This window comes from Pongo pygmaeus, chromosome X (assembly GCF_028885625.2).
Source record: "Pongo pygmaeus isolate AG05252 chromosome X, NHGRI_mPonPyg2-v2.0_pri, whole genome shotgun sequence".
NCBI lineage: Eukaryota > Metazoa > Chordata > Mammalia > Primates > Hominidae > Pongo > Pongo pygmaeus.
This window is the reverse complement of record NC_072396.2, coordinates 89,119,670-89,146,792: the sequence shown is the minus strand read 5'-3', so window position 1 is coordinate 89,146,792 and position 27,123 is coordinate 89,119,670. Positions and strand designations below refer to the sequence as shown.

The 27,123-nt window shown below is 35.5% G+C and overlaps 1 protein-coding gene across 3 annotated transcripts in view; it reads left to right on the top strand.

Annotated features, from left to right (window-relative positions):
- Positions 1 to 27,123, top strand: part of POF1B (POF1B actin binding protein) — a 436,069-nt gene that overhangs the window by 390,913 nt on the left and 18,033 nt on the right. For all 3 annotated transcript variants that reach the window (XM_054470659.2, XM_063660750.1, XM_054470658.1), the window contains exons 8-15: positions 5,188 to 5,215; positions 6,419 to 6,493; positions 12,711 to 12,803; positions 13,651 to 13,764; positions 14,595 to 14,747; positions 15,014 to 15,133; positions 16,457 to 16,585; positions 17,440 to 17,522. In XM_054470659.2, coding sequence (XP_054326634.1) covers positions 5,188 to 5,215; positions 6,419 to 6,493; positions 12,711 to 12,803; positions 13,651 to 13,764; positions 14,595 to 14,747; positions 15,014 to 15,133; positions 16,457 to 16,585; positions 17,440 to 17,522 — 795 coding nt within the window. The remainder of the gene's footprint in view (positions 1 to 5,187; positions 5,216 to 6,418; positions 6,494 to 12,710; positions 12,804 to 13,650; positions 13,765 to 14,594; positions 14,748 to 15,013; positions 15,134 to 16,456; positions 16,586 to 17,439; positions 17,523 to 27,123) is intronic.

Here is a 27,123-nt window from a genome sequence, read left to right as displayed (position 1 = left end):
TATCAGCAAGACAGAACACTAACAAAGATATTTGGAACCTTAAATCAACACTTGACAAAATGGACCTAATAGATAGCTACAAAACTCTCCACCTCAAAACAACAGACTATACATTCTTCTCATCTGCACATGGCACATATTCCAAAATTGACCCAAAAATTGAGCATAAAACAATCATCAGCAAATACAAAAACATGAAATAACAAGAACTATACTCTTGAACCACAGTGCAATAAAAATAGAAATTGATGCTAAGAGAATCACTCAAAACCATATAATTAAATGGAAATGAAACAACCTGCTCCTGAATGACTTCTGGGTAAATAATGAAATTAAGCCAGAAATCAAGAAATTCTTTGAAACGAATGATAACAAAGATACAACATATCAGAATCTCTAGGATATAGACAAAGCAATGTTATAAGAGAAGTTTATAGTACTAACCTCCCATATCAAAAAGTTAGAAAGATCTCAAATTAACAACCCAAAACCACATGTAGAGGAACTATAGAAACAAGAGAAAACTAACCCCAAAGACAGTAGAAGACAAGAAATAACCAAGTTCAAGCTGAACTGAAGGAAATTGAGACATAAAAAAACCATACAAAAGAGCAATGAATCCAGAAGCTGGTTCTTTGAAAGAATGAATGAGAAAGATAGACCTTTAGCTAGACTAATAAAGAGGAAAAGTGAGAAGATACAAATAAATGAAATCAGAAATGAAAAGGGGATAGAAATACAAAAATCCCTCAGAGATTATTACAAACACCCTTATGCACACAAGCTAGAAAACCTAAAAGAAATACATTCCTGAAAACATACAACTTCTGAAGATTGAACCAGGAAGAGACTGAATCCCTGAACAGACCAATAATGAGTTCTGAAACTGAGTCAGTAATAAAGAGCCTAGCAAATAGAAAAAGCCCAAAACCAGATGGATTCACAATGAAATTCTACCAAATGTATAAGGAAGAGTTGGTATCATTTCTGCTGAAACTCTTCTGAAAAAATAAGAAAGAGGTACTCCTTTCTAACTCATTCTATAAGACCAGCATCATCCTGATACCAAAACCTGGCATGGACACAACAAAAAATAAAACTTAAGGCCAATATGCTTGATGAACATTGATGCAAAAATCCCCAATAAAATACTAGCAAACCAAATTAAGCAGCACATCAAAAAGCTAATCCACACCACAGTCAAGTAGGCTTTATTTCTGGGAGGCAAGATTGGTTTAACATATGCAAATCAATAAATGCTACTTACTACATGTACAGAACTGAAAACAAAAACCACATGATCACTCAATAGATACGGAAAAGGTTTTTTGATGAAATGTAAGATTGCTTTATGTTAAAAACTCTCAAGAAACTAGGAATTGGAGAAACATACTTCAGAATAATAAGAGCCATCTCTAACAAGCCCTTGGGCAACATCATACTAAATGGGCAAAAGATAGAAGCATTCTTCTGAAACCAGAACAAGATAAGAATGTTCTCTCTCACCACTTCTATGCAACATAGCACTGGAAGTCCCAGCCAGAGCTGTCAGGGAAGAGAAAGAAAGAAAGGGCATTCAAGCAGGAAGAAAGGAAGTCAAACTATCCCTGTTTGCAGACAGTATGATTCTATACCTAGAAAACTCCATAGTCTCTGCCCAAAAGCTCCTTGATTTGATACACCACTTAAACAAAGTTTTAGGATATGAAATCAATGTACAAAAATCAGTTACATTTCGATACACCAACAATATCCAAGCTGAAAGCCAAATCAGAAACACAATCCCATTCACAATTGCCACAAAAAGAGTAAAATACTTAGGAATACAGCTAACCCAGGAAGTAAAAGACCTCTACAATACGAATTAGAAAACACTGCTCAAAGAAATCAGAGACGACGCCAACAAATGGAAAAACATCCCATGCTAATGGATGGGAATAATCAGTATTATCAAAATGGCAATACTGCCCAAAGCCGTTTACAGATTCAATGCTATTCCTATCAAACTAGCAATGTCATTCTTCACAGAATTAAAGAAAACTATTTTGAAATTCATATGGAACCATAAAAGACTGGAATAGCAAGACAATCCTAAGCAAAAAGAACAAAGTTGAAGGCATCAAATTACCCAACTTAAAACTCTACTACAAGGCAACAATAACCAAAACAGCATGGTATTTCTACAAAAACAGACACATAGACCCATGGAACAGAATAGAGATCCCAGAAATAATGCCAAACACCTACAACTATCTGACCTTTGACAAAATCTACAAAACTAAGCAATGGGGAAAGGATTCCCTATTCAATAGATGGTGCTGGGATAACTGGTTAGCCATATGCAGAATATTGAAAGTGGAACTCTCCTTATACGATATACAAAAATTAACTCAAGTTGGATTAAAGTCTTAAACCTGAAACCAAAATCTATAAAAACTCTGGAAGATAACCTAGGAAATATCATTCTAGACATAAGACCTGACAAAGACTTCATGACAAAGATGCCAAAAGCAATGACAACAAAAACAAAAATGGACAAATGGGACCTAATTGAACTAAAGACCTTCTGCACAGCAAAATAAACTATCAACAGACTTAACCGACTTAAAAGACAATCTACAGAATAAGAGAAGAAAATATTTGCAAACTATACATCCAACACAGGTCTAATATCCAGAATCTATAAGGAATTTAAACATTTTTTTAAAGTTCAGGAGTACAAGTACAGGCTTGTTACACAGGTAAACTTGTGTCATGGGGGTTTGTTGTACAGATTATTTCATCACCCAGGTATTAAGCTTAGTACCCATTAGTTATTTTTTCTGATCCTCTTCCTCCTCCCACCCTCTACCTTTTAATAGGCCCCAGTATGTGTTGTTCCCCCTCTATGTGTCCATATGTTCTCATCATTTAGCTCCCACTTATAAGTGAGAACATGCAGTCTTTGGTTTTCTGTTCCTGTGTTAGTTTGCTAAGAATCACGGCCTCCAGCTCCCATCCATGTCCCTGCAAAGGGCATGATCTTGTTGTTTTTTATGGGTACGTAGTATTCCATGGTGTATATGTACCACATTTTCTTTATCCAGTCTATCACTGCTGGGCATTTAGATTGATTCCATGTCTTTGCTATTGTGAATAGTGCTGCAATGAACTTACACAAGCATGTGTCTTTACAGTAGAATTATTTATATTCTTCTGGGTATATACACAGTAATGGGATTGCTGGGTCAAATGGTATCTCTGTCTTTAGGTCTTTGAAAAATTGCCACACTTCTTTTTGACAATTTACAAGCAAAAAACAAACAACCTCATTAAAAAGTGGGCAAATGACATGAACAGACACTTTTCAAAAGAAGACATACATGTGGCTGACAAGCATATGAAAAAATCTCAACATCACTGAACATTAGAGAAATGCAAATCAAAACCACAATGAAATACCTTCTCACACCAGTCAGAATGGTTGTTATTAAAAAGTCAAAAAAATGACAGATTCTGGTATGGTTGTGGAGAAAAGGTAATGCTTATGCACTGGTGGTGGGAATCTAAACTAGTTCAGCCATTTTGAAAAACAGTTTGGCCAATTTGTCCAAGAACTTAAAATAGAATCAGCATTTGACCCAGCAATTCCATTGAATGAAATGCTGATTCTGTTTTAAGTTCTTGGACTAATTGCCAAACTGTTTTCAACAATACCCAAAGGAATATAAATCATTCTACCATACAGACACTTGCACACCTATGTTCATCGCAGCACTATTCACAATAGCAACGACATGGAATCAACCTAAATGCCCACTGATGATAGACTGGATAAAGGAAATGTGGTACATCTACACCATGGAATAGTATATAGCCATATAAAAGAATGAGATCATGTTCTTTGCAGGGACATAGACAGAGCTGGAGGCTATTATTCTTAGCAAACTAATGTAGGAACAGAAAGCCAAATACTGCATGTTATTACTTATAAGTGGGAGCTAAACATTGAGTACATATAGACACAAAGAAGGGAACAACAGACACTGGGACCTACTTGAGAGTGGAGGGTGGGAGGAGGATGAGGATCAAAAAACTACCTATTGGTTACTGTGCTTATTACCTCATTGATGAAATCATTTGTACACCAAACCACCACAAAATGCAATTTACCTATATAACAAACCTGTACAGGTACCCCTCAACCTAAAATAAAAGTTAAAAAAAATGAATAGACAAATCAATCTTGGAATGTTTTCATGATAAAGTCAAGTTAATTACTTTAAATGAAATAAATATTCTGTCTTGCTGTCAGAACCCATGTTTACTGTTTTTTCTTCATTTGTTTGTTTGAGAAGTATGATTACCATATATATTTTGGGCCTAATTCTTCCATCAAGTGCAGCGGGAACAAGTTGGCAAAAATGAAGGCCTATGTCTTGCCCCAGACAAGACTATCAATGTATCCTTTCCAGTTTTCAACATTCCCAAAGGAGTAAGTGCCAGTCTGATATAACCAGTAACAATTCTCCTTCAGCATTTTCCTACCTATCACGGCTCCACAAAGGGTCTTTCGACCCCTGTGACCAAATCCTCATTATGATGCTGGAAATTCTTACCCCACTAGAATTTTGATCATTTTGCTTAATGCTTTGTCCCTATGTAAAGATTCAAATATCCTTCAAGCCAGTCATTACCAAATATACTCTAGTATAGATTAAATGAGTTGTTCAGGCTTGTCTTGCAAGCTTTGATTTTGTTAAAGAGGGTATGAAGAACTTGAAAACACTGTGGAGAGAAGATGGAATCAGCACTGAAACATACAAGGAGAAAATGAAGGTGGAAATAGAGAGATAAAAGCTATTTTTGTTGTTTATTCACCCAAGAAGCATTTATTGCCAAGCACTGAGGACTTCTAATCCAGCCACAATTAAACTGGTGCTAACAGATGGTACTAACCACTTCTGCATATTTTATTATTTTGTTATTCAGATCTATTTTTTAATAGATCTGCTAATTCCAGAAAAAAAATTTAGTCAAACTAAGTAAAAGTGCCATTTTAGTTTTAACATTTTCACTTGTGCTTATAAATTGAATAAGTCCTCTTATATTTCAAAAAGTAAGATAAAATTAATAGAAAACTAGCATTTATATATGATCAGTGAATATATTTTCCTAAAGTTGTCTATCTTTTTTTTGTTGTTGCAGCAAACAGGACTTTGAGTCTACAGATGAGGTAAGTGCAAAGATAGTTGAAAATCGAATATAGTATAATAACGAAGTCGATTCTGATATTTGCAATAATAATATTCTTTCAGTTAAGTACCTTACTAGACTGAAAATGCAGGTAAGTGAAAAAATTTATGGCCATTTTGCCTTTAAAATTATATAAACACTACATATTTATAATAGCTATAAAGCTAGTAATTATTCACAAAAAAATTGTTATCAGCTGTCACTTTATGATTTAATTTGTCTATGCTTTTTGCAATGTTTATTTGAAATGTTCCATTTTTAATTTTTGTGTGTACATAGTAGGTGTATTTATTTATGGGGTACAAGAGATGTTTCACTGACCACATATTCTCTGCTTTAGAAAACTGAAATCTATATGATTAATTAAATAACAAATTTAGTTTTAATATGCTTCAAAACCTTATATGTGCCATGCCAGTCAGCAAGTTAAAGTAAAAATATTTTCAAGTATTAATCTATTACATATGCATATTATCTTAATTGCTTTTAATAGAGTAATCAGAGAGAGAAAAACCTATTTCAATGCGATAAAAAGCACAATTCCTTTTTTGTGTTTTTAATCGTTTTTTCCAGTGTACTGGTATACTGCATTCATTACAATTACGCAGTAATTCCTAAATTGCCTTTGAGAAATACTTCACTTCAGCTCCTCACTTAAAATTAGTTGAAGCTGTTTCAGTGTTGTGGTGGCAACATCATAATCTTCCAAAAGTCACCACAGCTCTATGTAAATTCTCAGTAAAACCTGTAACTCCTTTAATTTTTATTTCCCAAAGTTTTCATTATTTCAAAAATCAGCTTCTAGAATGTTATATCTATCACCCAACAAAACTTCCAGTTTTTAAAAATATACAATGAATAAAGTGTGTAAAGGAATTTAATAGACCATTTTGCTTTTAATTTCATCTTTTTAAAAATAGAAATGGAACTTCTCATTGGTTGCCCAAAGGTTTTCCCTAAAATGCATGGAATTCAGGATTATTTTTATACTGTTTGTAATATAATTGTTTTTTTAAAATAAGAACTGATAAGGCTAGAAATTAAATTCATAGAAACTGTTTCTCAAAAAGTGAATTTGTCTTTTAATATTCCTAAAATATGTCCCATTACACAAAAGTCTGTGGATTGCTGATCTTAAGATTGATATGTATCTGTTCCATGGATAAGCCTTTTTTTCTTACAGTCGGAAGACATTGAATCATTGATTCCTAAAGGATTATCAGAGTTTACAAAACAGCAAATACGCTACATTCTGCAGGTGAGATGGGGTCAAGAGTGGATGTGTGAAATCAACACTAACAAACAGCTTCCTAGGTTGCTTCCCTTAATTAAGAACAGAAAGTCCCAAATTAAAATCATCTTTCCTAAGAGTTGAGGATTCTTTGGTTAGACAAGGGTTATATTTCAGTTTAGTGAGATCACCAAAAATTATATTGAATGACTAGCATTTGGGAAAACATTCTTGAAATATTGTTCCCTTCTGTAGAATGCCCTTATTCACTCCTCAGCACTTTAGTACAATCTGACTCTATCTCATATTTTTTGCCTTCCTCTTCTCCATTCCACCCTCTTCCCTACCACTAGCCAGACTGATAAAGAAGAAAAGAGAGAAAAATCAAATAGACACAATAAAAAATGATAAAGGGGATATCACCACTGATCCCACAGAAATACAAACTACCATCAGAGAATACTATAAACACATCTACGCAAATAAACCAGAAAAACTAGAAGAAATGGAAAAAATCCTAGAAACATACACCCTCCCAAGGCTAAACCAGGAAGAAGTTGAATCCTTGAAAAGACCAATAACAAGTTCTGAAATTGAGGCAGTAATTAATAGCCTACCAACCAAAAAAACAAAAGAAAAAGAAAAAGTCCAGGACCAGATGGATTCACAGCCAAATTCTACCAGGGGTACAAAGAGGAGCTGGTAACATTCCTTCTGAAACTATTCCAAACAATAGTAAAAGAGAGACTCCCCTCTAACTCGTTTTATGAGGCCAGCATCATCCTGATACCAAAACCTGGCAGAGACAGAACAAAAAAGGAAAATTTCAGGCCAATATCCCTGATGAACATCGATGCAAAAATCCTCAATAAAATACAGGGAAACTGAATCCAGCAGCATATCAAAAAGCTTATCCACCATGATCAAATCAGCTTCATCGCTGGAATGCAAGGCTGATTCAACATATGCAAATCAATAAACATAATCCATTACATAAACAGAACCAATGACAAAAACCACATGATTATCTCAATAGAGGCAGAAAAGACCTTTGATAAAATTCAACACCGCTTCATGCTAAAAACTCTCAATAAACTGGGTATTGATGGGATGTATCTCAAAATAATAAGAGCTATTTATGACAAACCAACAGCCAATATCATACTGAATGGACAAAAGCTGGAAGCATTGTCTTTGAAAACCGGCACAAGACAAGGATGCCCTCTCTCACTACTCCTATTCAACATAGTATTGGAAGTTCTGGCCAGGGCAACAAGGCAAGTGAAAGAAATAAAGGGGATTCAAACAGCAAGAGAGGAAGTCAAATTGTCTCTGTTTGCAGATGACATGATTGTATATTTAGAAAACCCCATCGTCTCAACCCAAAATCTCCTTAAGCTGATAAGCAACTTCAGCAAAGTCTCAAGATACAAAATCAATGTGCAAAAATCACAAACATTCCTACACACCAATAATAGACAAACAGAGGGCCAAATCTTGAGTGAACTCACATTCACAATTTCTACAAAGAGAATAAAATACCTAGGAATGTAACTTATAAGTGATGTGAAGGACTTCTTCAAGGAGAGCTACAAACCACTGCTCAAGGAAATAAGAGAGGACACAAACAAATGGAGAAACATTCCATTGTTATGGATAGGAAGAATCAATATCGTGAAAATGGCCATACAACTGAAAATAATTTATAGATTCAATGCTAACCCCATCAAGCTACCATTGACTTTCTTCACAGAATTAGAAAAAATACTTTAAATTACATATGGAACCAAAAAAAGAGCCCATATATCCAAGACAATCCTAAGCCAAAAGAACAAAGCTGGAGGCATCACGCTACCTGACTTCAAACTATACTACAAGGTTTCAGTAACGAAAACAGCATGGTACCAGTACCAAAACAGAGAGATAGACCAATGGAACAGAACAGAGACCTCAGAAATAATGCCACACATTTACAACTATTGGATCTTTGACAAACCTGACAAAAACAAGCAATGGGGAAAGGATTCCCTATTTAATAAATAATGCTGGGGAAACTGGCTAGCCGTATGCTGAAAACTGAAACTGGACCCCTTCCTTACACTTTATACAAAAATTAACTCAGGATGGATTAAAGACTTAAAGGTAAGACCTAAAACCATAAAAACTCTAGAAGAAAACCTAGGCAGTACCATTCAGGACATAGGCATGGGGAAGACTTCATGACTAAAACACCAAAAGCAACGGCAACAAAAGCAAAAATTGACAAATGGGATCTAACTAAACTAAAGAGCTTCTGCACAGCAAAAGAAACTATCATCAGAGTGAACAGGCACCCTACAGAATGGGAGAAAATATCTGCAATCTATCCATCTGACAAAGGGCTAATACCCAGAATCTGCAAAGAATTTAAACAAATTTACAAGAATCAAACAACCCACCCCATCAAAAAGTGGCCAAAGGGTATGAACAGACATTTCTCAAAATAAGACATTAATGCAGCCAACAAACATGAAAAAATGCTCATCATCACTGGTCATTAGAGAAATGCAAATCAAAACCACAATGAGATACCATCTCATGTGAGTTAAAATGGCGATCATCAAAAAGTCAGGAAAAAACAGATGCTGGAGTGGATGTGGAGAAATAGGAACGCTTTTAGATTATTGGTGGGAGTGTAAATTAGTTCAACCAGTGTGGCGCTTCCTCAAGGATCTAGAACTAGAAATACCATTTGACTCAGCAATCCCATTACTGGGTATATACCCAAAGATTATAAATCATTCTACTATAAAGACACATGCACACGTATGTTTATTGCAGCACTATTCACAATAGCAAAGACTTGGAATCAACCCAAATTGCCCATCAATGATAGACTAGATAAAGAAAATGTGGGACATATGCACCATGGAATACTATGCAGCCATTAAAAAGGATGAGTTCATGTCCTTTGCAGGGACATGGATGAAGCTGAAAACCATCATTCTCAGCAAACTGACGCAGAAACAGAAAACCAAACACCTCATGTTCTCACTCATAAGTGGGAGCTGAACAGTGAGAACACATGGGAGCATCACACACTGGGACCTGTCAGGGGGTGGGGGGTTAGGGGAGGGATAGCATTAGGAGAAATACCTAATGTAGATGACAGGTTGAAGGGTGCAGGAAACCACCATGGCACGTGTATACCTATGTAACAAACCTGCACGTTCTGCACATGTATTCCAGAACTTAAAGTATAATAAAAAAAGAAAACTCTAGAAAAGAAGGAAAACTTATTGTATTTACCATATTTTTGCTTACCATGCTATATCTTCCTTCTTAATATTCCAAATTTTTTCTTTTATCATTTTCTTCTCTTTAGACAACTTCTTTTAGCTATTCTTTAAGGGTAGGTCTGCTAGTGACAAATTATTTTCATTTTCCCTCATCTGAAAACGTGAATTTCCCTCCATTCCTAAAGGATAATTTCACTGCGTATAGAATTTACAGTTGACAATTATTTTCTTTTAGTACTTAAAAAATAGTATCCTAGTTCCTTCTGGGCTTCATGATTTGTAATGAGAAATCTGTTGTCATTTTAATTGTTATTCCCAATAATTAATGTTTTTCTTGCTGCTTTGAAAATTTTTAGTTTGTCTTTAGTTTTAAGAAGTTTGACTCTGATTTGTCTGGTAATGGATTTCTTTGGGTTTATACTATTTGGGATATGCTCAGCTTCTTGAATATGTATGTTACCAGGTTTTACTAATTTAGGAAACTTCTCAGCCATAATTTTTTTGAATATTTTTTCAGCTCCATCCTCTTTCTCCTCTCCTTCCAGGACTCTGAATATGAAAGCTAGATAGGCGGTGTACACCCACAGACCCTTAAGCTCTGTTTAATTTTTTCTAATCTATTTGTTTCTGATATTCAGATTATATACTTTATTTTATTCTATCTTTAAGTTCATTAATTCTTTCCTCTGTTCTCTCCATTCTGCTTTTTAGCCCACTCCTTGAGAGTTTTGTTGTTTTGGTTTGGTTTTTGTTTCTTTGTCTTTTTACTGTCCTTTTCAGTTCTAAAATTTCCATTTAGGTATTCTTTATGTCTTCTATTTATTTGCTGAGACTTTCTATTTTGTCATTGAGACAATGTGTTTTTACAGTCTCCTTGCAACTTCTTGTTGAAGTATTTATGATGGTTGTTTTATACACTTTATCAGATAATTCTAACATTTCTATTATCTTGATGTTGTCATCAATTAAGTGTTTTTTCTTATTGAGTTGAGATTTTTGTTGTTCTTGGAATTATGAGTGATTTTCAATTGACCCTGAACATGCCTGATCTTGTTTGATCTCAGAAGCTAAACAGGATTGAGCCTGGCTAGTACTTGGATGTGAGACCTGGCCATTTTTATGTTGTGACTCTTTGGGTCTCATTCAAATATTCAAATATCAGAGAAAGTGTGTGCACTACCTATTACTGCCAGCTGGTGGTAGAAGTTGAGGTTCCCCCACTCAGCTTCTCTTGATGCAATAGGGTGAAAGCCCAAGCTCCCTTCACAGTCTCAACTGACATCACAGTGCATGGAATTTCATTTTTGGCCAGTAGGAATGAAAGCACCATTCTTCACTCTGTCTTTTCTGACACCACCCCAGTGAATGGTGTTGTGTTCCTCCCTAGAGCCTGACAAGGGGGCAGTCTAAGCTCTCTTCTTGGCCTTTGATGGTCCGTGTGGAAGTAGAGTTGCAGTTTCTTCTGTGGTGTTTGGCTAAGATAGAGTGGTTACTATCTAAAAGTTTTCTGTCCTCCTAGGCTGACCCTTTCATGGTCCTTTGGCTAGAGAGAGAAGGCTTTTCTCAGGACTTTTGTTGTCCATTGATGTAACTAGATCACCAGCTTCCCCAACACTGATCTAATATATGAAGCAAAAAGAAAATCCAGGAACTCACTGCTGTGTCATTTCTCAGGTCCCAAGATTCCTAACCAATCATTTCTCTTTTCACCAATTTGAGTCTTTTTATATTTGTTTTATATACAATGTCCAGGGTTTTTAGCTGCAATTAACAGGAAGGCTAGGGAAAAGTATTTTTTTTTCTTTTTTCTTTCTTTTTTTTGTGAAGCAACAAAAGTAGAGATTTATTGAAAATGAAAGCACACTCCACAGGGTGGGAGTGGGGTGAGCAATTGGCTCAAGTGCACAGTTAGAGAATTTTATGTGGTTTAAATGCCCTCTAGAGGTTTCGCATTGGTAACTTGGGGTACACTCTATGTAAATGAAGTAGTGGCCCATTATCAGTCAGATTGGTTGCAGAAAGTGACCAATCAGAGGCTGAAGTTACAAAGTTACACCTTAAACAACGTCTGATTGGTTGTGGAAAGTATTTTTACTGTCTTCCCAGAAGCTGAAGTTGTCTGTTTTTTTAAACCATTTTTCTTTAAAGAAATAAGAATAATCTAGTAAAAGAGTTTCCCCTCTCTTTAAAATTTGAGATAAGCCAGGTGCAGTGGCTCACATCTGTAATCCCAGCACTTTAGGAGGTCAAGGCTGGTGGATCACTTGAGGTCAGGAGTTCGAGACCAGCCTGGCCAACACAGTGAAATCCGTTCTCTACTCAGAATACAAAAATTCACCAGGTGTGTTGGTGCATGCCTGTAGTCCCAGCTACTTGGGAGGCTGAGGTGGAAGAATTGCTTAAACCCAGAGGGCAGAGATTGCAGTGAACTGAGATCATGCCACTACACTCCAGCCTAGGTGACAGAGTGAGACTCTGGTAAAAAAAAAAAAAAAAAAAAAAAAAAAAAAAAAAATTGAGATAGCTCTATACTTTAAAGTTAAACTTAATTATAATTATATTCTTCTCACCTCAGGCAAAATTCAGGCAGTTGGCAATACACTTAGGGAGATTCATTTCATTATTTGATGATTGACTGTCTCATCTCTTCTAATCTTTTAAATAAAGAATAATGTAAAAATTAAATTTTGCTGATAGAATTCCACTTTGTGACAAAGATGATACTTTGTCATGGAAAAAATAATAAATATTTGTTATAAATACTAGCTATGCTATCTTCAGGAATATTATCTGGATTACTTAAACACACTATTGACAAAATGCCTTATATCACCTTTCTAATTTGCCATATCAAAGTAAAATTATTAATAAGTTTGCTAGTAGGAACAAAAAAAAGATAACTTTCACTTATATTGCCTATTTTCAAATGTTAATAAAACTAAACCATTAATCCTTTCTTCCTGCAGATGAGGGGTATGTCTGATAAGTCACTCCGACTAGTGCTGTCCACATTTAGCAACATACGGGAGGAGCTTGGACATCTTCAAAATGACTTGACAGTAAGATTTATTTTGATTTTTTCCAAAGCCTTTCTAGTTCCTAGCTTCCTAATACAGAAATAAAGATGTCCAGTACATGTTTTTAAAATTTAATATAGCACAATATTATGCTTATTCAGACAAAGCGAAATTATTTTCTTCAAACAGTTAATTGGCATTGAGAGAGAAGAAAAGAAGTATCCAAAGTATAAATGAAAGAATGTTGGATGTGCACTTATCATTTAGTTTACCACTAAGGCAATTTAATGCTTAAAGCCAGAGAGTAGTCTGCAAAGTTAAAATAATCTGACTCATTGGAGGTAAATTCCCCCTTTTTCATAATTATAAAGCATACTCTGAATTTCCATTCAAATATAATAACTTGAAAACATTTTTCTCTAGAAAATTAATTTTTTTCCATTTTCTATTTTAATTGGTGTTCTTGGTGCCATCAGCTAGATACATTCAGAATGCTTTCCACACGTTGAATAATGCCTTGAGGACTTTGGAGTAGTTTTGTTGTTTCTGGGTTATGATGAACATATTTAGACTCTAATTTAAAAATTTACCACTTGCTGGGATTAACAAGGACTCTTTGTAGATTGGAGGAAAACATTAAAACATTTCAGACGGTTGTGCTTCATTTCATGTATAGTTAGTCCATCAAAATGTCTCTTTCAATGAAGGTTTTAGAAGTTTCAATCATTTCCTATCCCGTATTGTCTTAACTTTTAAGAATTCTGCTTTATTAAGCAAGTACAAATGAAACAAGTGCTTATTTAAATCTTTCAAGGTAAACAAGTCTTTGTATTATGTGACTGTTAAGTTTTTGTAATTCTGAATCATAACAAATAATTTATGCTTCTAGTCACTGGAAAATGACAAGATGAGACTTGAGAAAGATTTATCATTCAAAGAAACTCAATTAAAAGAGTACGAAGAACTCTTGGCATCAGTGAGAGCAAATAATCACCAGCAGCAGGTAAATTGATGCTTTTATTGGTGTTAATCTAGATTGATAGCTTTTCATATGCACAATTACTGGCACATTGGAGTTATGAGATATAATCAAGACAGAATTAAAATATGATGGAAAAATTTGTTCATATGAGACTTGAGTGGCTTTGGGTATTTCCAATGGCTGAAAGCCCTCTCAGAAAAACAGACAATCTTATCTATTTTAGATATAAAGTACATATGGGACACAATTATTTGTCTCGTTGGGTGACCACAATTGTATAAATACTAAAAATCTAGGTTCATGCATTTATTTAATCTACTAACATGTCAATGAAAAAAGCTGTTGTAGACCTTAACACATGTTTGTGCAATAAATAAATGATTGAAAAAACTCTAGATGAATTCTCTGGTTGTCTGAGCAGAGAGAATTCCTAGGAAATTGTAAGTAGTCTCTAAGGATTACCCTCTTCCTGATCTTTACTCCTATGGCTGTCCCAAATTCTTGCTCAGTTACTAGTTGTCATGTAAATAATCAGGCATATGGTCGTTTCTGTGCCTACTAGAAAGCAGGGTACAGTATTGTCACAGAGTAGCAAGAGTCTGATTGTTAAATTGAGACATTATAAATTCATCTAGTCATGATTCCCTCTCTCACAAAATAGACAAGTGAGACTAGAGGCAACACTATAATATCTTACATGGGTGACTTAATGTACCATCTAAGACCAAGAGTATAAGAAAACTGGGCATAGGAAAATATTTACTTGATTCAATTTAATGAATCAATAAAAAGAACACTCCCTCACCAAAAACAAAATGCATTTGTCTTATGTACTTGTCTCTTCTTTACAGCAAGGACTTCAAGACTCAAGTTCAAAATGCCAGGCATTGGAAGAAAACAATCTCTCTCTTCGACATACACTATCAGACATGGAATACAGACTAAAAGAACTGGAATATTGTAAACGTAATTTAGAGCAAGAGAATCAAAACCTTAGAATGCAGGTATTAAAACTTCCTTTTAAATATACAGTATTACCTTAGTTACATCATTGTAATCCTAGCATTTAGAAAATATATGGACTGCTTTCCCTCACATACTGTTAGATCTTAATCACTGACATTTGAGCTTTATAATGCAGTTCCTGAAAATCACTTTCATTATTTCGATGTCTTAATCATGTGGTTTTCATCTAATAACAATCCTTGTAACATAACATGTATTTTCTTCAAAACAATCCAATTACAGATAGTTATTTTGCCTTCTGTAGGTTTCTGAGACTTGCACAGGCCCAATGCTGCAGGCTAAAATGGATGAGATTGGCAACCACTACACGGAGATGGTAAAAAACTTGAGAATGGAGAAAGATAGAGAGATCTGCAGACTGAGGGTATGTTGATCCTACATTGCATAAATACACAGGTCAGCACAAACTTTCTAGCAAGATAATGATGGCTTCAAGTTTAAAGCTACCAGAAAAAATTAGCTGAAGTTAGAGTTTTAGAAATATGTCATGTATTCATTTGTTTTAAATACATTACTGTATCTAAAATATAACTGTTAAATGATTTTCTAATTTAGCTCAATTTCTTCTAGGAAAGTAAAAGAAGATATTCATTTCAGTGTTTTGGTTTTGGTTTTTATTAATTTATTTTTTGGGATAGGTGGAGGACTCTTCATGATCTTGCCTAAAGCATGCTTATGTAGGCAAAAGCAATATATGAGATTACTCAACAGAGCCACAGTTAGATTTGTAAAAATTCTCACTTAATTTCGAGGGATGATGAAGAGCAAGGACTTTGCCAAGCATGAGGAGGAAAACAGTGTTAAGTTTTATGTACCTATAGTTGACATCAAAATTAAGGTGATATTTGTAAGTATATATTGCCTTATCTTGTAATTCTAGGTTGAATTTACTTAATCTAACCCTTATTTTACTGATTCCTAAATGTAGTAAAATATACTTAAATATTTTAATAAACAAAATAACCACAAATTTGTCTCTCCAAACATCACTGTATAATTTTTACCAAAAATCAAAATGAAACAAAATATAATTTGTTTTAAAAACCTACCAATATTTCTAGCAGATTTCCTCCACTGATTTCTTTTCCATCCCAACATTACTAATAGCACTTCTATCTAAGCTACACACATATGAGGTAAAGAGGGAAATTGACAAGATTCGTAGTCAGAAGACCTGCTTTGGAGTTGCAGCTATGTTACTGCGTCACTGTGTCATTTAACCTCTCTGGAGCCCATTATCTGTTTTGTAAATGAAGATTATAATAATGCTTATTTCATGGGACTGCTGTGAGAACTGAGATAATTCATGCAGGAGGAATATTTTGTGAACTGAAAATCAGAATATAATAGTAGTAATTTGGTATTGCAATTTCCTTAATTATTATTTCAAGGACTCTGAAGTGCCTGTTTTCTTAGCTTTACTTTAAATCTTGTGGCCTAAGACTGTTACGTAGATAATGTTTAGTCCTACATAGCAAAGACACCTTAAAAAAAGGAGAAATTTGTAATTGGCATTTCATTTCACATTACATACTCATGAAATTCTTCGAACGTTTATGACTATTGGTATTTTACTTTCATTTCATAACTAACTGTGTGAGTTTGTGTCACTTAACCTCCCTGGAACTCAGTTACACATTTTCTATATGAAGATTATAATAATATTTATTTCTTTTTAAATCCTTAGTCCCAATTAAACCAGTACCATAAAGATGTTTCAAAGAGAGAAGGAAGTTGTAGTGACTTCCAATTTAAGCTTCATGAACTGACAAGCTTGCTGGAAGAGAAGGATTCCCTTATAAAGCGTCAGTCAGAGGTATAAAAGGAAGGGGTGGGGATGGAGAAAAGTTATACAACTTAGTACTGTAGTACTGTAGGTTAAATACTTCCCATGGACTAGAAAAGGACACATATCCAAGAGTCACTTTATTTCACAAAATAAAATGTAGGTGCAAGTGAGGAAGTAGAATATACATATTTCAGGAGAAACAATTCAAATGAAAGTTAGAATTGAAGCAAAAAATAAGTGCTGTTATACATTTAATATTTTTAAGACATTGATTTTATATTTCATTAGCAGTGAAATTCCCAGTAGACTGTGACCTCCTTACTACATTATGAGCTGCTTCATTAAAGCATGTGTTATATTCCTCCTTGTATCTGTAGCATGTAGCCCACGACCTGGCATTCAATAGGTACTGAAGGAATTGTCAAAAATTATGGGTAATATTGTATTGCTGTTATGGAGCAAATGGTGCTTGTAGTAACATTCATTGATAAACTCTCTGTTAAGAAACTATATCTGCTTATATATTGAAGTTTCAATACTTTTCTTCTATGGATATACTTTTCAGGCTTTTCAGAGCAAAAACTTTCACATCCTCATCTTGAGAACCACGCCCATTCAATCTTAAGTTATCCTCCAAATTTAGATATCCTGTATCAGTTGCAGGTTCCTGCACAGGCATATAATATAACTTATTAGGTACTGTGAAGCAACACTAGGTGATATTCAACAAGTGGGATTAGAACATTATTACCTCAAGGCTAAAAAGGGGTAAAAGAGAGGGGGTGTAATCATTGTTAGTAACCCTTCTAAATGATTAAATATATTTATTATCTCATGTTTCTACTTTCCATCAAATGATTATATTATCTTTTATTTGTAAGGAACTCTCAAAGTTGCGGCAAGAAATATATTCCTCTCATAACCAACCCTCCACTGGTGGAAGGACTACTATTACCACTAAAAAGTAATGTATTTTTAAATGAAATTTGAATATAAAAATTATGATGATATAATCCAAGTTATTTCATGTTTAATTGGTATATACAAGCTAGACAGAGTTTGGTGTTTTCTGCTGGCCAATTATTCTACTGAAGAATGAATATTCACAAAAAGACATCACTATTGTGGTCAAAAAAATCCTGAAGCACATCTTTCCTGAATTTACAATATATTAATTACCTTGGAAGTGAAAAACAAATAATTGTTTTTTTAACCAACCACATTAGTTAGGACTCTTTCTGTTTCATGTGACAAGAGACCCAATGTAAACTGGGACTTTTTAAATTCACTTAAATGGGGTTACTTGGTATCCAGATGGATTTGTGTGTTCAAAATATGCCTTTATAATATGTCTTTCTGTATATCTTGGCTCTGCTCTTTCCTGTGTAGACATCTTAATCAGGTAAGGTCTACCCTCATGGTAGCAATATGACCACAAATTACATTCCAGCCATTTAGCAAAACCAAATATAGAGTAATTATGAATAGCTTCAGCAGAAGTCTATTTTGGATATTTCATATAAATGAAATAATACAATATGTAGTCTTTTGTGTCTGAATTTTTCATTTTGTATAATGTTTGCAGGATGCAAGCATGATTTGGCATGAGTCAAGACTTCATTCCTTTTGGTTGCTAAATAATATCCAGTTGTATGGATATACATTTTATTTATTGATTAATCAGTTGGACATTTGGGTTGTTTTCAATTTTTGGCTATTGTGAATAACGCTGCTGTGAACATGTATGTACAAGTGTGTAAGGTACATGTATTCATTTATTTTGAGTATATACCTAGGAGTGGAATTGATAGGTCACATGATAACTCTATGCTTAAGGAATTGCCATACTGTGTTCTAAAGCAAAAGCACCATCATGCATTCCTAGTAGTGTATGAGGGTTCCACTTTCTCCCCATCCTCATTGCCATTTGTTATTGTTCATCTCTTGGATTATGGCCATCCTAGGTGGTGGAAAGTGGTATCCAATTGGAGTTTTGATTTGTATTTCCCTAATAACTAATGTTTTTAAGCAATTTTTATGTGCTTATTGGCCATTTATACATCTTGTTTGAAGAAATGTCCATCCAATTTTTTTTCCATTTTTTAAGTGGGTTGTCTTTTTATAGTTGAATTGCAAGAGATTTTCACATGTTCACAAGTCCCTTATCAGAGACAAGATTTGCAAATATTTTCATCAATTCCATGGGTTGTCTTTTCACTATCTTGAGAGTACAATATGCAGCATAAGTATTTAATATAGAAAAAAATCTAATTCATCTATATTTTTTCTTGCTTGTGCTTTTGGTATTATATACAAGAAACTGTTGACTAACCCAAGATCATAAATTTTTACATTCATATGTATTTTGTCTTATATCAATATAAACTGTCTTCTGGTTACCAATTGTATGAAATATCTTTTTCTGTCCTTTCATTTTTGACCTATTTGTGTATTTGATTCTAAATTGTGACTCTTTTATTTATTTATTTATTTTTTTTTTTCTTTTTTTTTTCTTTTATTATTATTATTATTATTATCATTATTATACTTTAGGTTTTATGGTACATGTGCGCAATGTGCAGGTAAGTTACATATGTATACATGTGCCATGCTGGTGCGCTGCACCCACCAACTTGTCATCTAGCATTAGGTATATCTCCCAGTGCTATCCCTCCCCCTCCCCCCACCCCACAACAGTCCCCAAAGTGTGATGTTCCCCTTCCTGTGTCCATGTGTTCTCATTGTTCAATTCCCACCTATGAGTGAGAATATGCGGTGTTTGGTTTCCTGTTCTTGCGATAGTTTACTGAGAATGATGATTTCCAGTTTCATCCATGTCCCTACAAAGGACATGAACTCATCATTTTTTATGGCTGCATAGTATTCCATGGTGTATATGTGCCACATTTTCTTAATCCAGTCTATCATTGCTGGACATTTGGGTTGGTTCCAAGTCTTTGCTATTGTGAATAATGCGGCAATAAACATACGTGTGCATGTGTCTTTATAGCAGCATGATTTATAGTCCTTTGGGTATATACCCAGTAATGGGATGGCTGGGTCGAATGGAATTTCTAGTTCTAGATCCCTGAGGAATCGCCACACTGACTTCCACAAGGGTTGAACTAGTTTACAGTCCCACCAACAGTGTAAAAGTGTTCCTATTTCTCCACATCCTCTCCAGCACCTGTTGTTTCCTGACTTTTTAATGATTGCCATTCTAACTGGTGTGAGATGGTATCTCATTGTGGTTTTGATTTGCATTTCTCTGATGGCCAGTGATGGTGAGCATTTTTTCATGTGTTTTTTGGCTGCATAAATGTCTTCTTTTGAGAACCGTCTGTTCATGTCCTTCGCCCACTTTTTGATGGGGTTGTTTGTTTTTTTCTTGTAAATTTGTTGGAGTTCATTGTAGATTCTGGATAGTAGCCCTTTGTCAGATGAGTAGGTTGCGAAAATTTTCTCCCATTTTGTAGGTTGCCTGTTCACTCTGATGGTAGTTTCCTTTGCTGTGCAGAAGCTCTTTAGTTTAATTAGATCCCATTTGTCAATTTTGGCTTTTGTTGCCATTGCTTTTGGTGTTTCATGGGTAGGAAGAATCAATATCATGAAAATGGCCATCCTTCCCAAGGTAATTTACAGATTCAATGCCATCCCCATCAAGCTACCAATGACTTTCTTCACAGAATTGGAAAAAACTACTTTAAAGTTCATATGGAACCAAAAAAGAGCCCGCATCGCCAAGTCAATCCTAAGCCAAAAGAACAAAGCTGGAGGCATCACACTACCTGACTTCAAACTATACTACAAGGCTACAGTAACCAAAACAGCATGGTACTGGTACCAAAACAGAGATATAGATCAATGGAACAGAACAGAGCCGTCAGAAATAATGCCACGTATCTACAAGTATCTGATCTTTGACAAACCTGACAAAAACAAGAAATGGGGAAAGGATTCCCTATTTAATAAATGGTGCTGGGAAAACTGGCTAGCCATATGTAGAAAGCTGAAACTGGATCCCTTCCTTACACCTTATACAAAAATCAATTCAAGATGGATTCAAGACTTAAATGTTAGACCTAAAACCATAAAAACCCTAGAAGAAAACCTAGGCATTACCATTCAGGACATAGGCATGGGCAAGGACTTCATGTCTAAATTGTGACTCTTGTAAACCACACATAGTTGTATCTTTTTATACATTCTGCCAGTCTCTGCTTTTAGTTGGAATATTTAATGCACTTACATTTAATGTAATTTATAAGTTAGAATTTACATTAGCTATTTTGTTATTTGTTTCTATGTCTTATGTTTTTTGTTCTTCTGTTCCTCCATTCCTGCCTTCTTCTGTGTAAAATATTTTCTACAGTAACATTTTAATTCCATTTTAGTTACTTTTACTATATTTTCTGAGTTTTTCCCCTTAGGTTTCCCCCAGAAATTTAATTAATATTTACCTGTATAGTTACCTTTACTGGTGATCTTTATTTCTTCAAATGGATTTGGGATGCTGTATACAGTCCTTAAATTTCAGCCTGAAGGACTCCTTTAGTATTTCTTGTAGGACTCCCTTTAGCATTTCTTGTAGAACAGGTTTTGTAGTGACAAATTCTTTGAGTTTTTGCTTGCATGGGAATATATTGTTTTCCTTCATTTTTGAAGAATGGTTTTGCTGGATAAAATAATTCTCAGTTGACAGTGTTTTTTTGTTACTTGGAATATGTCATCCCATTGCCTTCTGGCCTCTATAATTTCTGATGAGAAATCAGTTGATAATTTTTAATTGAGGATCCCCCTGATATGTTTCTTTTTTACTGCTTTCAAGATTCTTTTTTTCTATGGCCCTTGACAGTTTGATTATTATGTGTCAAGGTTTGGATCTCTTATTTTTCACTATTTGGCATTTGCTGAGCTTCTTTGATGTGCAGATTGATATTTTTAATCAAATCTGGGAAGTTTTCAGACATTTCTTCAGCTATTATTCCTGCCACTTTCCTCCCTCTCCTTGTGGAGTCCCCATAAACAGAACAGAATGTTCTGTTTATGGTATCTCACAGTTATCTGAGGCTCTGTTCATTTTTCTTCATTCTTTTTTCTTTCTGTTCCTCAGACTAGATAAACTCAACGGACCTTCTTTGCAATTTGTTGATTCTTTCTTCCGTTTGCATACATCGGCTGTTGAGAAATTTAAATCTAGTTATTATCTTTTTTACCTCAGAATTACTGTAGTTTCTCTTAAAAGTAATTTCTCTTTCTTTAATAATGTTTTTTATTCCATAAAGCACAACTCTCATCCTTTCCTTTAGTTCTTTAGTTCTTTGAGCATACTTAAAATAGCCAATTTAAAGGCTATGTAAATGCAACATCTGGCTTCTTAATGGACAGTTTCAAGTGATTTTTTCCATGATAGGCAATATTTTCTTGTTTCTTTGCATGTCTTATAATGTTTTATTGAAAACGTGACATTGAAAATAATATAATGTGGTAACTCTGGAAATTAGATACTCCCTCTTGCCAAGGTGTTCATTGTTGCTATTGTTTGCTGTTGATGTTATTGTCTTTTGTTTAGTGGCTTTTCTGATTTAATTCTATAAAGTCTGTATTCTTTTCATATGTGGTCACTGAAGTCTCTGCTCATTTATCTTAGTGGTCAGTTAACATTTAAACAGAGGTTTCGTTACAAACATGAAACTAGTAAGTCTCCTAGTTTTCACTGAGAGGCTCTTTGTCTGTGTTTGGACACCTCTTCAATGTTCTGGTAGGCAATTTATAGCTCATCCTTAGCTCCCAGTTCCTGCTTACACAGAGTTTTAAGGTTAGCCAGTACTAAGGGCTCAGGGTTTTCTCAGGTCTTTCCTTCACATGCATACATCCTTGGGCATATACAAAGCCCTACACATGCTTGTGGCTTTCTAGATTCCCAGGAACATATAACAACTTTTCAAAGCCCACTATGGACAATTTATTCCTCAGTTTTTCCTTTTATCATTTTTGGTCAATTTCTTGTCTGCCTGAACTATTATAGCCACCTCAGGTAGTTGTGATATTAAACAATTTCCACACATTATTTTCGACAAATGTTCCCAGGAAAAAGGATTTGCAAATTGGTTGAGTTACAAGTCAAGTTTTAAAAGGCATCCTTGCAAGTGGAGTTTTCCACAGAATCAACATTCAAATCAAACAATGACAATTATAATAACGACAATGTGACTTTGAAGGAGCTCTAACCTTGTTTTGTCTTCTAGTGGCTGCCAGGCTCCTGGGTTTTACCAAGATTGTTTTAAGGGCCAGGCACGGTGGCTCATGCCTGTAATCCCAGCATTTTGGGAGGCCTAGGTGGGTGGATCACGAGGTCAGGAAATTGAGACCATCCTGGCTAACATGGTGAAACCCCGTCTCTACTAAAAATACAAAAAAAAATTAGCCAGGCATGGTGGCGGGCACCTGTAGTCCCAGCTACTCGGGAGGCTGAGGCAGGAGAATGGTGTGAAAACAGGAGTTGGAGCTTGCAGTGAGCTGAGATTGCGCCACTGCACTACAGCCTGGGTGACTGAGCAAGACTCCGTCTCAAAAAAAAAAGATTGTTTTAAAATTCTATTACATAGTTGGAGAGACAGAGATGAGAATAGAACAATTTCAAATGCCACAAAGCTTGCTGATTTAACTTTTTTTCCTAAATAAATGCTCTCTGATGGCTGTAAAAGTTTATTAATTTTGAGAGTTCTGATAAAGTTAATTTTGATTTTTTTTTGGCCAGATTTCCTTTTTCTTTTATGGCATAGAGCATTTCTGGAGGTTGTTATATATTTTCACTGACATTGTCTTCCATTACTTCCTTAAGCATGTTTTTTTTTTAGTTCTTTGTATTCTCACTATGTTGCCCAGGCTGGCCTCAAATTCCTGGTCTCAAGCAATCATCCCATGATGACGTCTCAAAGTGTTGGGGTTACAGGCATGAGCCACTGAGCCCAGCCCTATAAACATATTTATTATAGCTTCTTTGAAGTCTTTATCTTCTAAATACACCATCTGGTCCTCTTTAAAAGTAGTTTCTGGAGGGAGAGAAAAGATGGCCAAGTAGACACATTCAGGAAGCACTTCTCCCACCACAAAAGACCAAAATATCCAATAAACAAACCAGCAAATACTCCACTATCTGTTTGTACTTCAAACAGATCTTTGGAGAGAAAACACTGAGATTTGATAGGTAACACAGATACTAAGGCTGAATAGGGAGAAAGCTGGGAAAACTGCATTGGTGTGCCCAGCACCAGGATTAGTTCCTGGTCCTGAACACCTCCTAAGGAACGGGTGAGTGAAGTGACAGCAGGGCAAACCACTCTCACCATGTACCTCTGGCATCCTAGCTACAAGAGATCTCAGGACTCTTGCAGTCATTTCAATTGTCAGGAGGATCTGCCCAAAGAATAGACAAAGACAGAGCTCTAGCCTGCATGGACCCCAGGGGGTTTTACATGTGGAGCAGCTGCAACAAAATGTGGCCATAGGCACCCATTCCCCCAAGGGTCTCTGAACACATCTGTTCTGCATGTCTTCCTGTCCACAATCCCTACAAGGCTCTTGCCTGCTGATTCTGCAACTGTGTTCACACAGCACAGCCTCCACTGACTGGCCTGACAGTCTTGCCAGTGGCCCTGCTGGAGTGCTTTCCCCACAGCCTGGGAACACTTCAGCTCTCCCAGCACAACAGGTGCCTGATCCCAAGGAGGTAGAGGACAAAGCCACAGGCATGGTTCCGATGCCCCAAGTTTGCAGCACACACTCAGGAGTTCTGAGTTGAGATTTTTGCCAGAACTCAATCTGGGGAGGAGCCCCCAGTCTCAATACACTGAGTGTTAGGTGTGAGTTCATAGGCCAGTGCAGAAGCAGGGCACACCTCTGTCTCCAGGGCCTGTCCAGGAAGGGTGAGGCCTGTCTGCTAGACACAATCTCTGCCTGAGAGAGCCCCACGGCCTAGAACATCTAACAAATGAAATGTGGATGCAGTGCCAGTGATCAAGGGGGGCTACCCTAAGGCCTGGGAATGGACCTGGCTAGGGTGTCATCTCTCTCCCCTGGTCCCCACAGAGTACCACTGCAAATGTGCAGAAATATAAAAGAACCACAGAGCAGAGTAAGACTCTCTGCCAACCATTACTCATCTACTCGATCACTGCCCAAATTACAATACCAAAAGTATTCTGCCAATACACATTGCCGGTGAAACCCAAGGTAAGAATCTAGCCACAAATAAAGATCCCATACAGAGCCTTGGCCCTCTGGAAGCACCTAGAAACAAAGCTAATTAACTATACTCAACTTGCATCACAGTTAAACCCTAAAGGGAAATAAAGAATATCAACACAAAAATCCTCATAGAAATTACAGCAAATCCAAAACACAAAGGAGCACATGCCTGCTCAGATGAGAAAGAATCAGTGCTAGAACTCTGGCAATTCAAAAAGTCAGAGTTTCCCTTTATCTTCAAACAAGGCAACTCTTCTGCAATGGTTCTTAACCAAATTGAAATGACTTAAATGAAAGCCATAAAGTTCAGAATCTGGATGGCAAGGAAGCTGATCAAGATACAGGTAAAAGTTGAAACCCAATCCAAGGTATCCAGTAAAACTATCCAAAAGTAGAAAGAAGACAAAATAGCCACTTTAAGAAAGAACCAAATGGAACTTCTGGAATTGAAAAAATTACTACAAAAATTACCTAATACATTTTGAAGCATTAACAACAGAATAGACCAAGCCAAAGAAAGAATCTTGGAGCTTGAAGACAGAATCTTATAATCAACTTAGACAAAAATAAAAAAAATTAAATTGTGACAAAACCTCTGAGAAATATGGGATTATGTAACAAGACTAATCTAAAACTAATTGATATTCCTGACAGGAGAGAGAAGAAATAACTTGGAAAACATATTTGAGGATATGGTCCATGAAAATTTCCTCAATCTCATTAGAGTGGTTGACATGCAAATTCAAGAAATATAGAGAACCTCTGTGAGATACTATACAAGACAAACATTCCCAAGACACATAGTCATCAGATTCACGAAGGTCAATGTGAAAGAAAAAATTGTTAAAGGCAACAAGAGAGAAGGCTCTAGTCACTTACAAAGGAAACCCCATCAGGCTAGAAGAAGACCTCTCATCAGAAAACTTACAAGCCAGAAAAGATTGTGGTTCTATATTCAGCATTCTTAAAGAAAATAAATTCCAACCAAGAATTTCATATCCCACCAAACTATGCTTCATAAGCAAAGAAGAAATAAACTTCCAAAGCAAGCAAACACTAAGGGAATTTATTATCACTAAACCAGCTATACAAGAGGTTCTTACGGAAATGATAAACATGGAAATGAAATAATTAAATCTTCTACCATGAAAACACACTTAAGCACATATCCCACAGACACTATGAAGCAACTACACAACCAAAGCTACACAACAAACGGCTAACAACAAGATGACATGATCAAAATCTTACGTATCAATACTAACCTTGAATGTAAAAAAGTCAAAATGCCCCACTTAAAAGACATAGAGTGGTAAGTTCAATAAAAAGACAAGAGGCAACTGTCTGCTGTCTTCAAGAGACCCATCTCCCAGGCAGTGACACCCACAGACTCAAAGTAAAGGGATAGAGAAAGATCTATCATGCAAATGGCAAACAAAAAAAGAGTAGGGGTTACTCTTCTCATATCATATAAAACAGTTTAAACCCACAACAATCAAGAAAGACAAAGAAAGGCATTACATAATGATAATGGGTTCAATTTAACAAGAAGACTTAACTGTCCTAAATATGTATGCATCCAACATTGGAGCATAACATCTGCATACAAACAGATTTGTAAAAGAAGTTCTTTTGGACCTATGAAAAGATTTAGGCAACCACAAAATAACAATGGGAGACTGCAACACCCCACTGACAGCATAAGAGAGATCACTGAGGCAGGAAACTGACAAAGGAATTTGGGGCTTAAATTTGACACTCAACCAACTGGACCTAATAGACATCTACAGAATCATCCACCCTACAACCACAAAACACACTTTCGCTGCACACAGAACATATTCTAATATTGAGCATATGCTTGACCATAAAGTAAGCCTCAATATATTTTAAAAAATCAAAATTATACCAAGCATATGCTCAGACCACAGTGCAATGAAAATAGAAATCAATACCAAGAAGATATCTCAAAACTGCACAATTACATGGAAATTAAACAACTTGCTCCCAAATGACTTTTGGGTGAACAACAAAATCAAGAAAGAAATAAAAAATAATTTCTTTGAGATTAATGAAAATAGAGAAATAACATATCAAAATATTTGGGATGCATCCAAAGCAGTGTTAAGAGGAAGTTTACATCACTCAACACCTACAACAAAAGTTAGAAAGATCTCAAGTTAACAATCTAATATTGCACCTAACGGAACTAGAAAAACAAGAACAAACCAAATCCAAAGATAGCAGATGAAAATAAATAACTAAAATTAGAAAAAAACTGAACGAAATTGAGATGCAAAGTTCATACCAAAGAT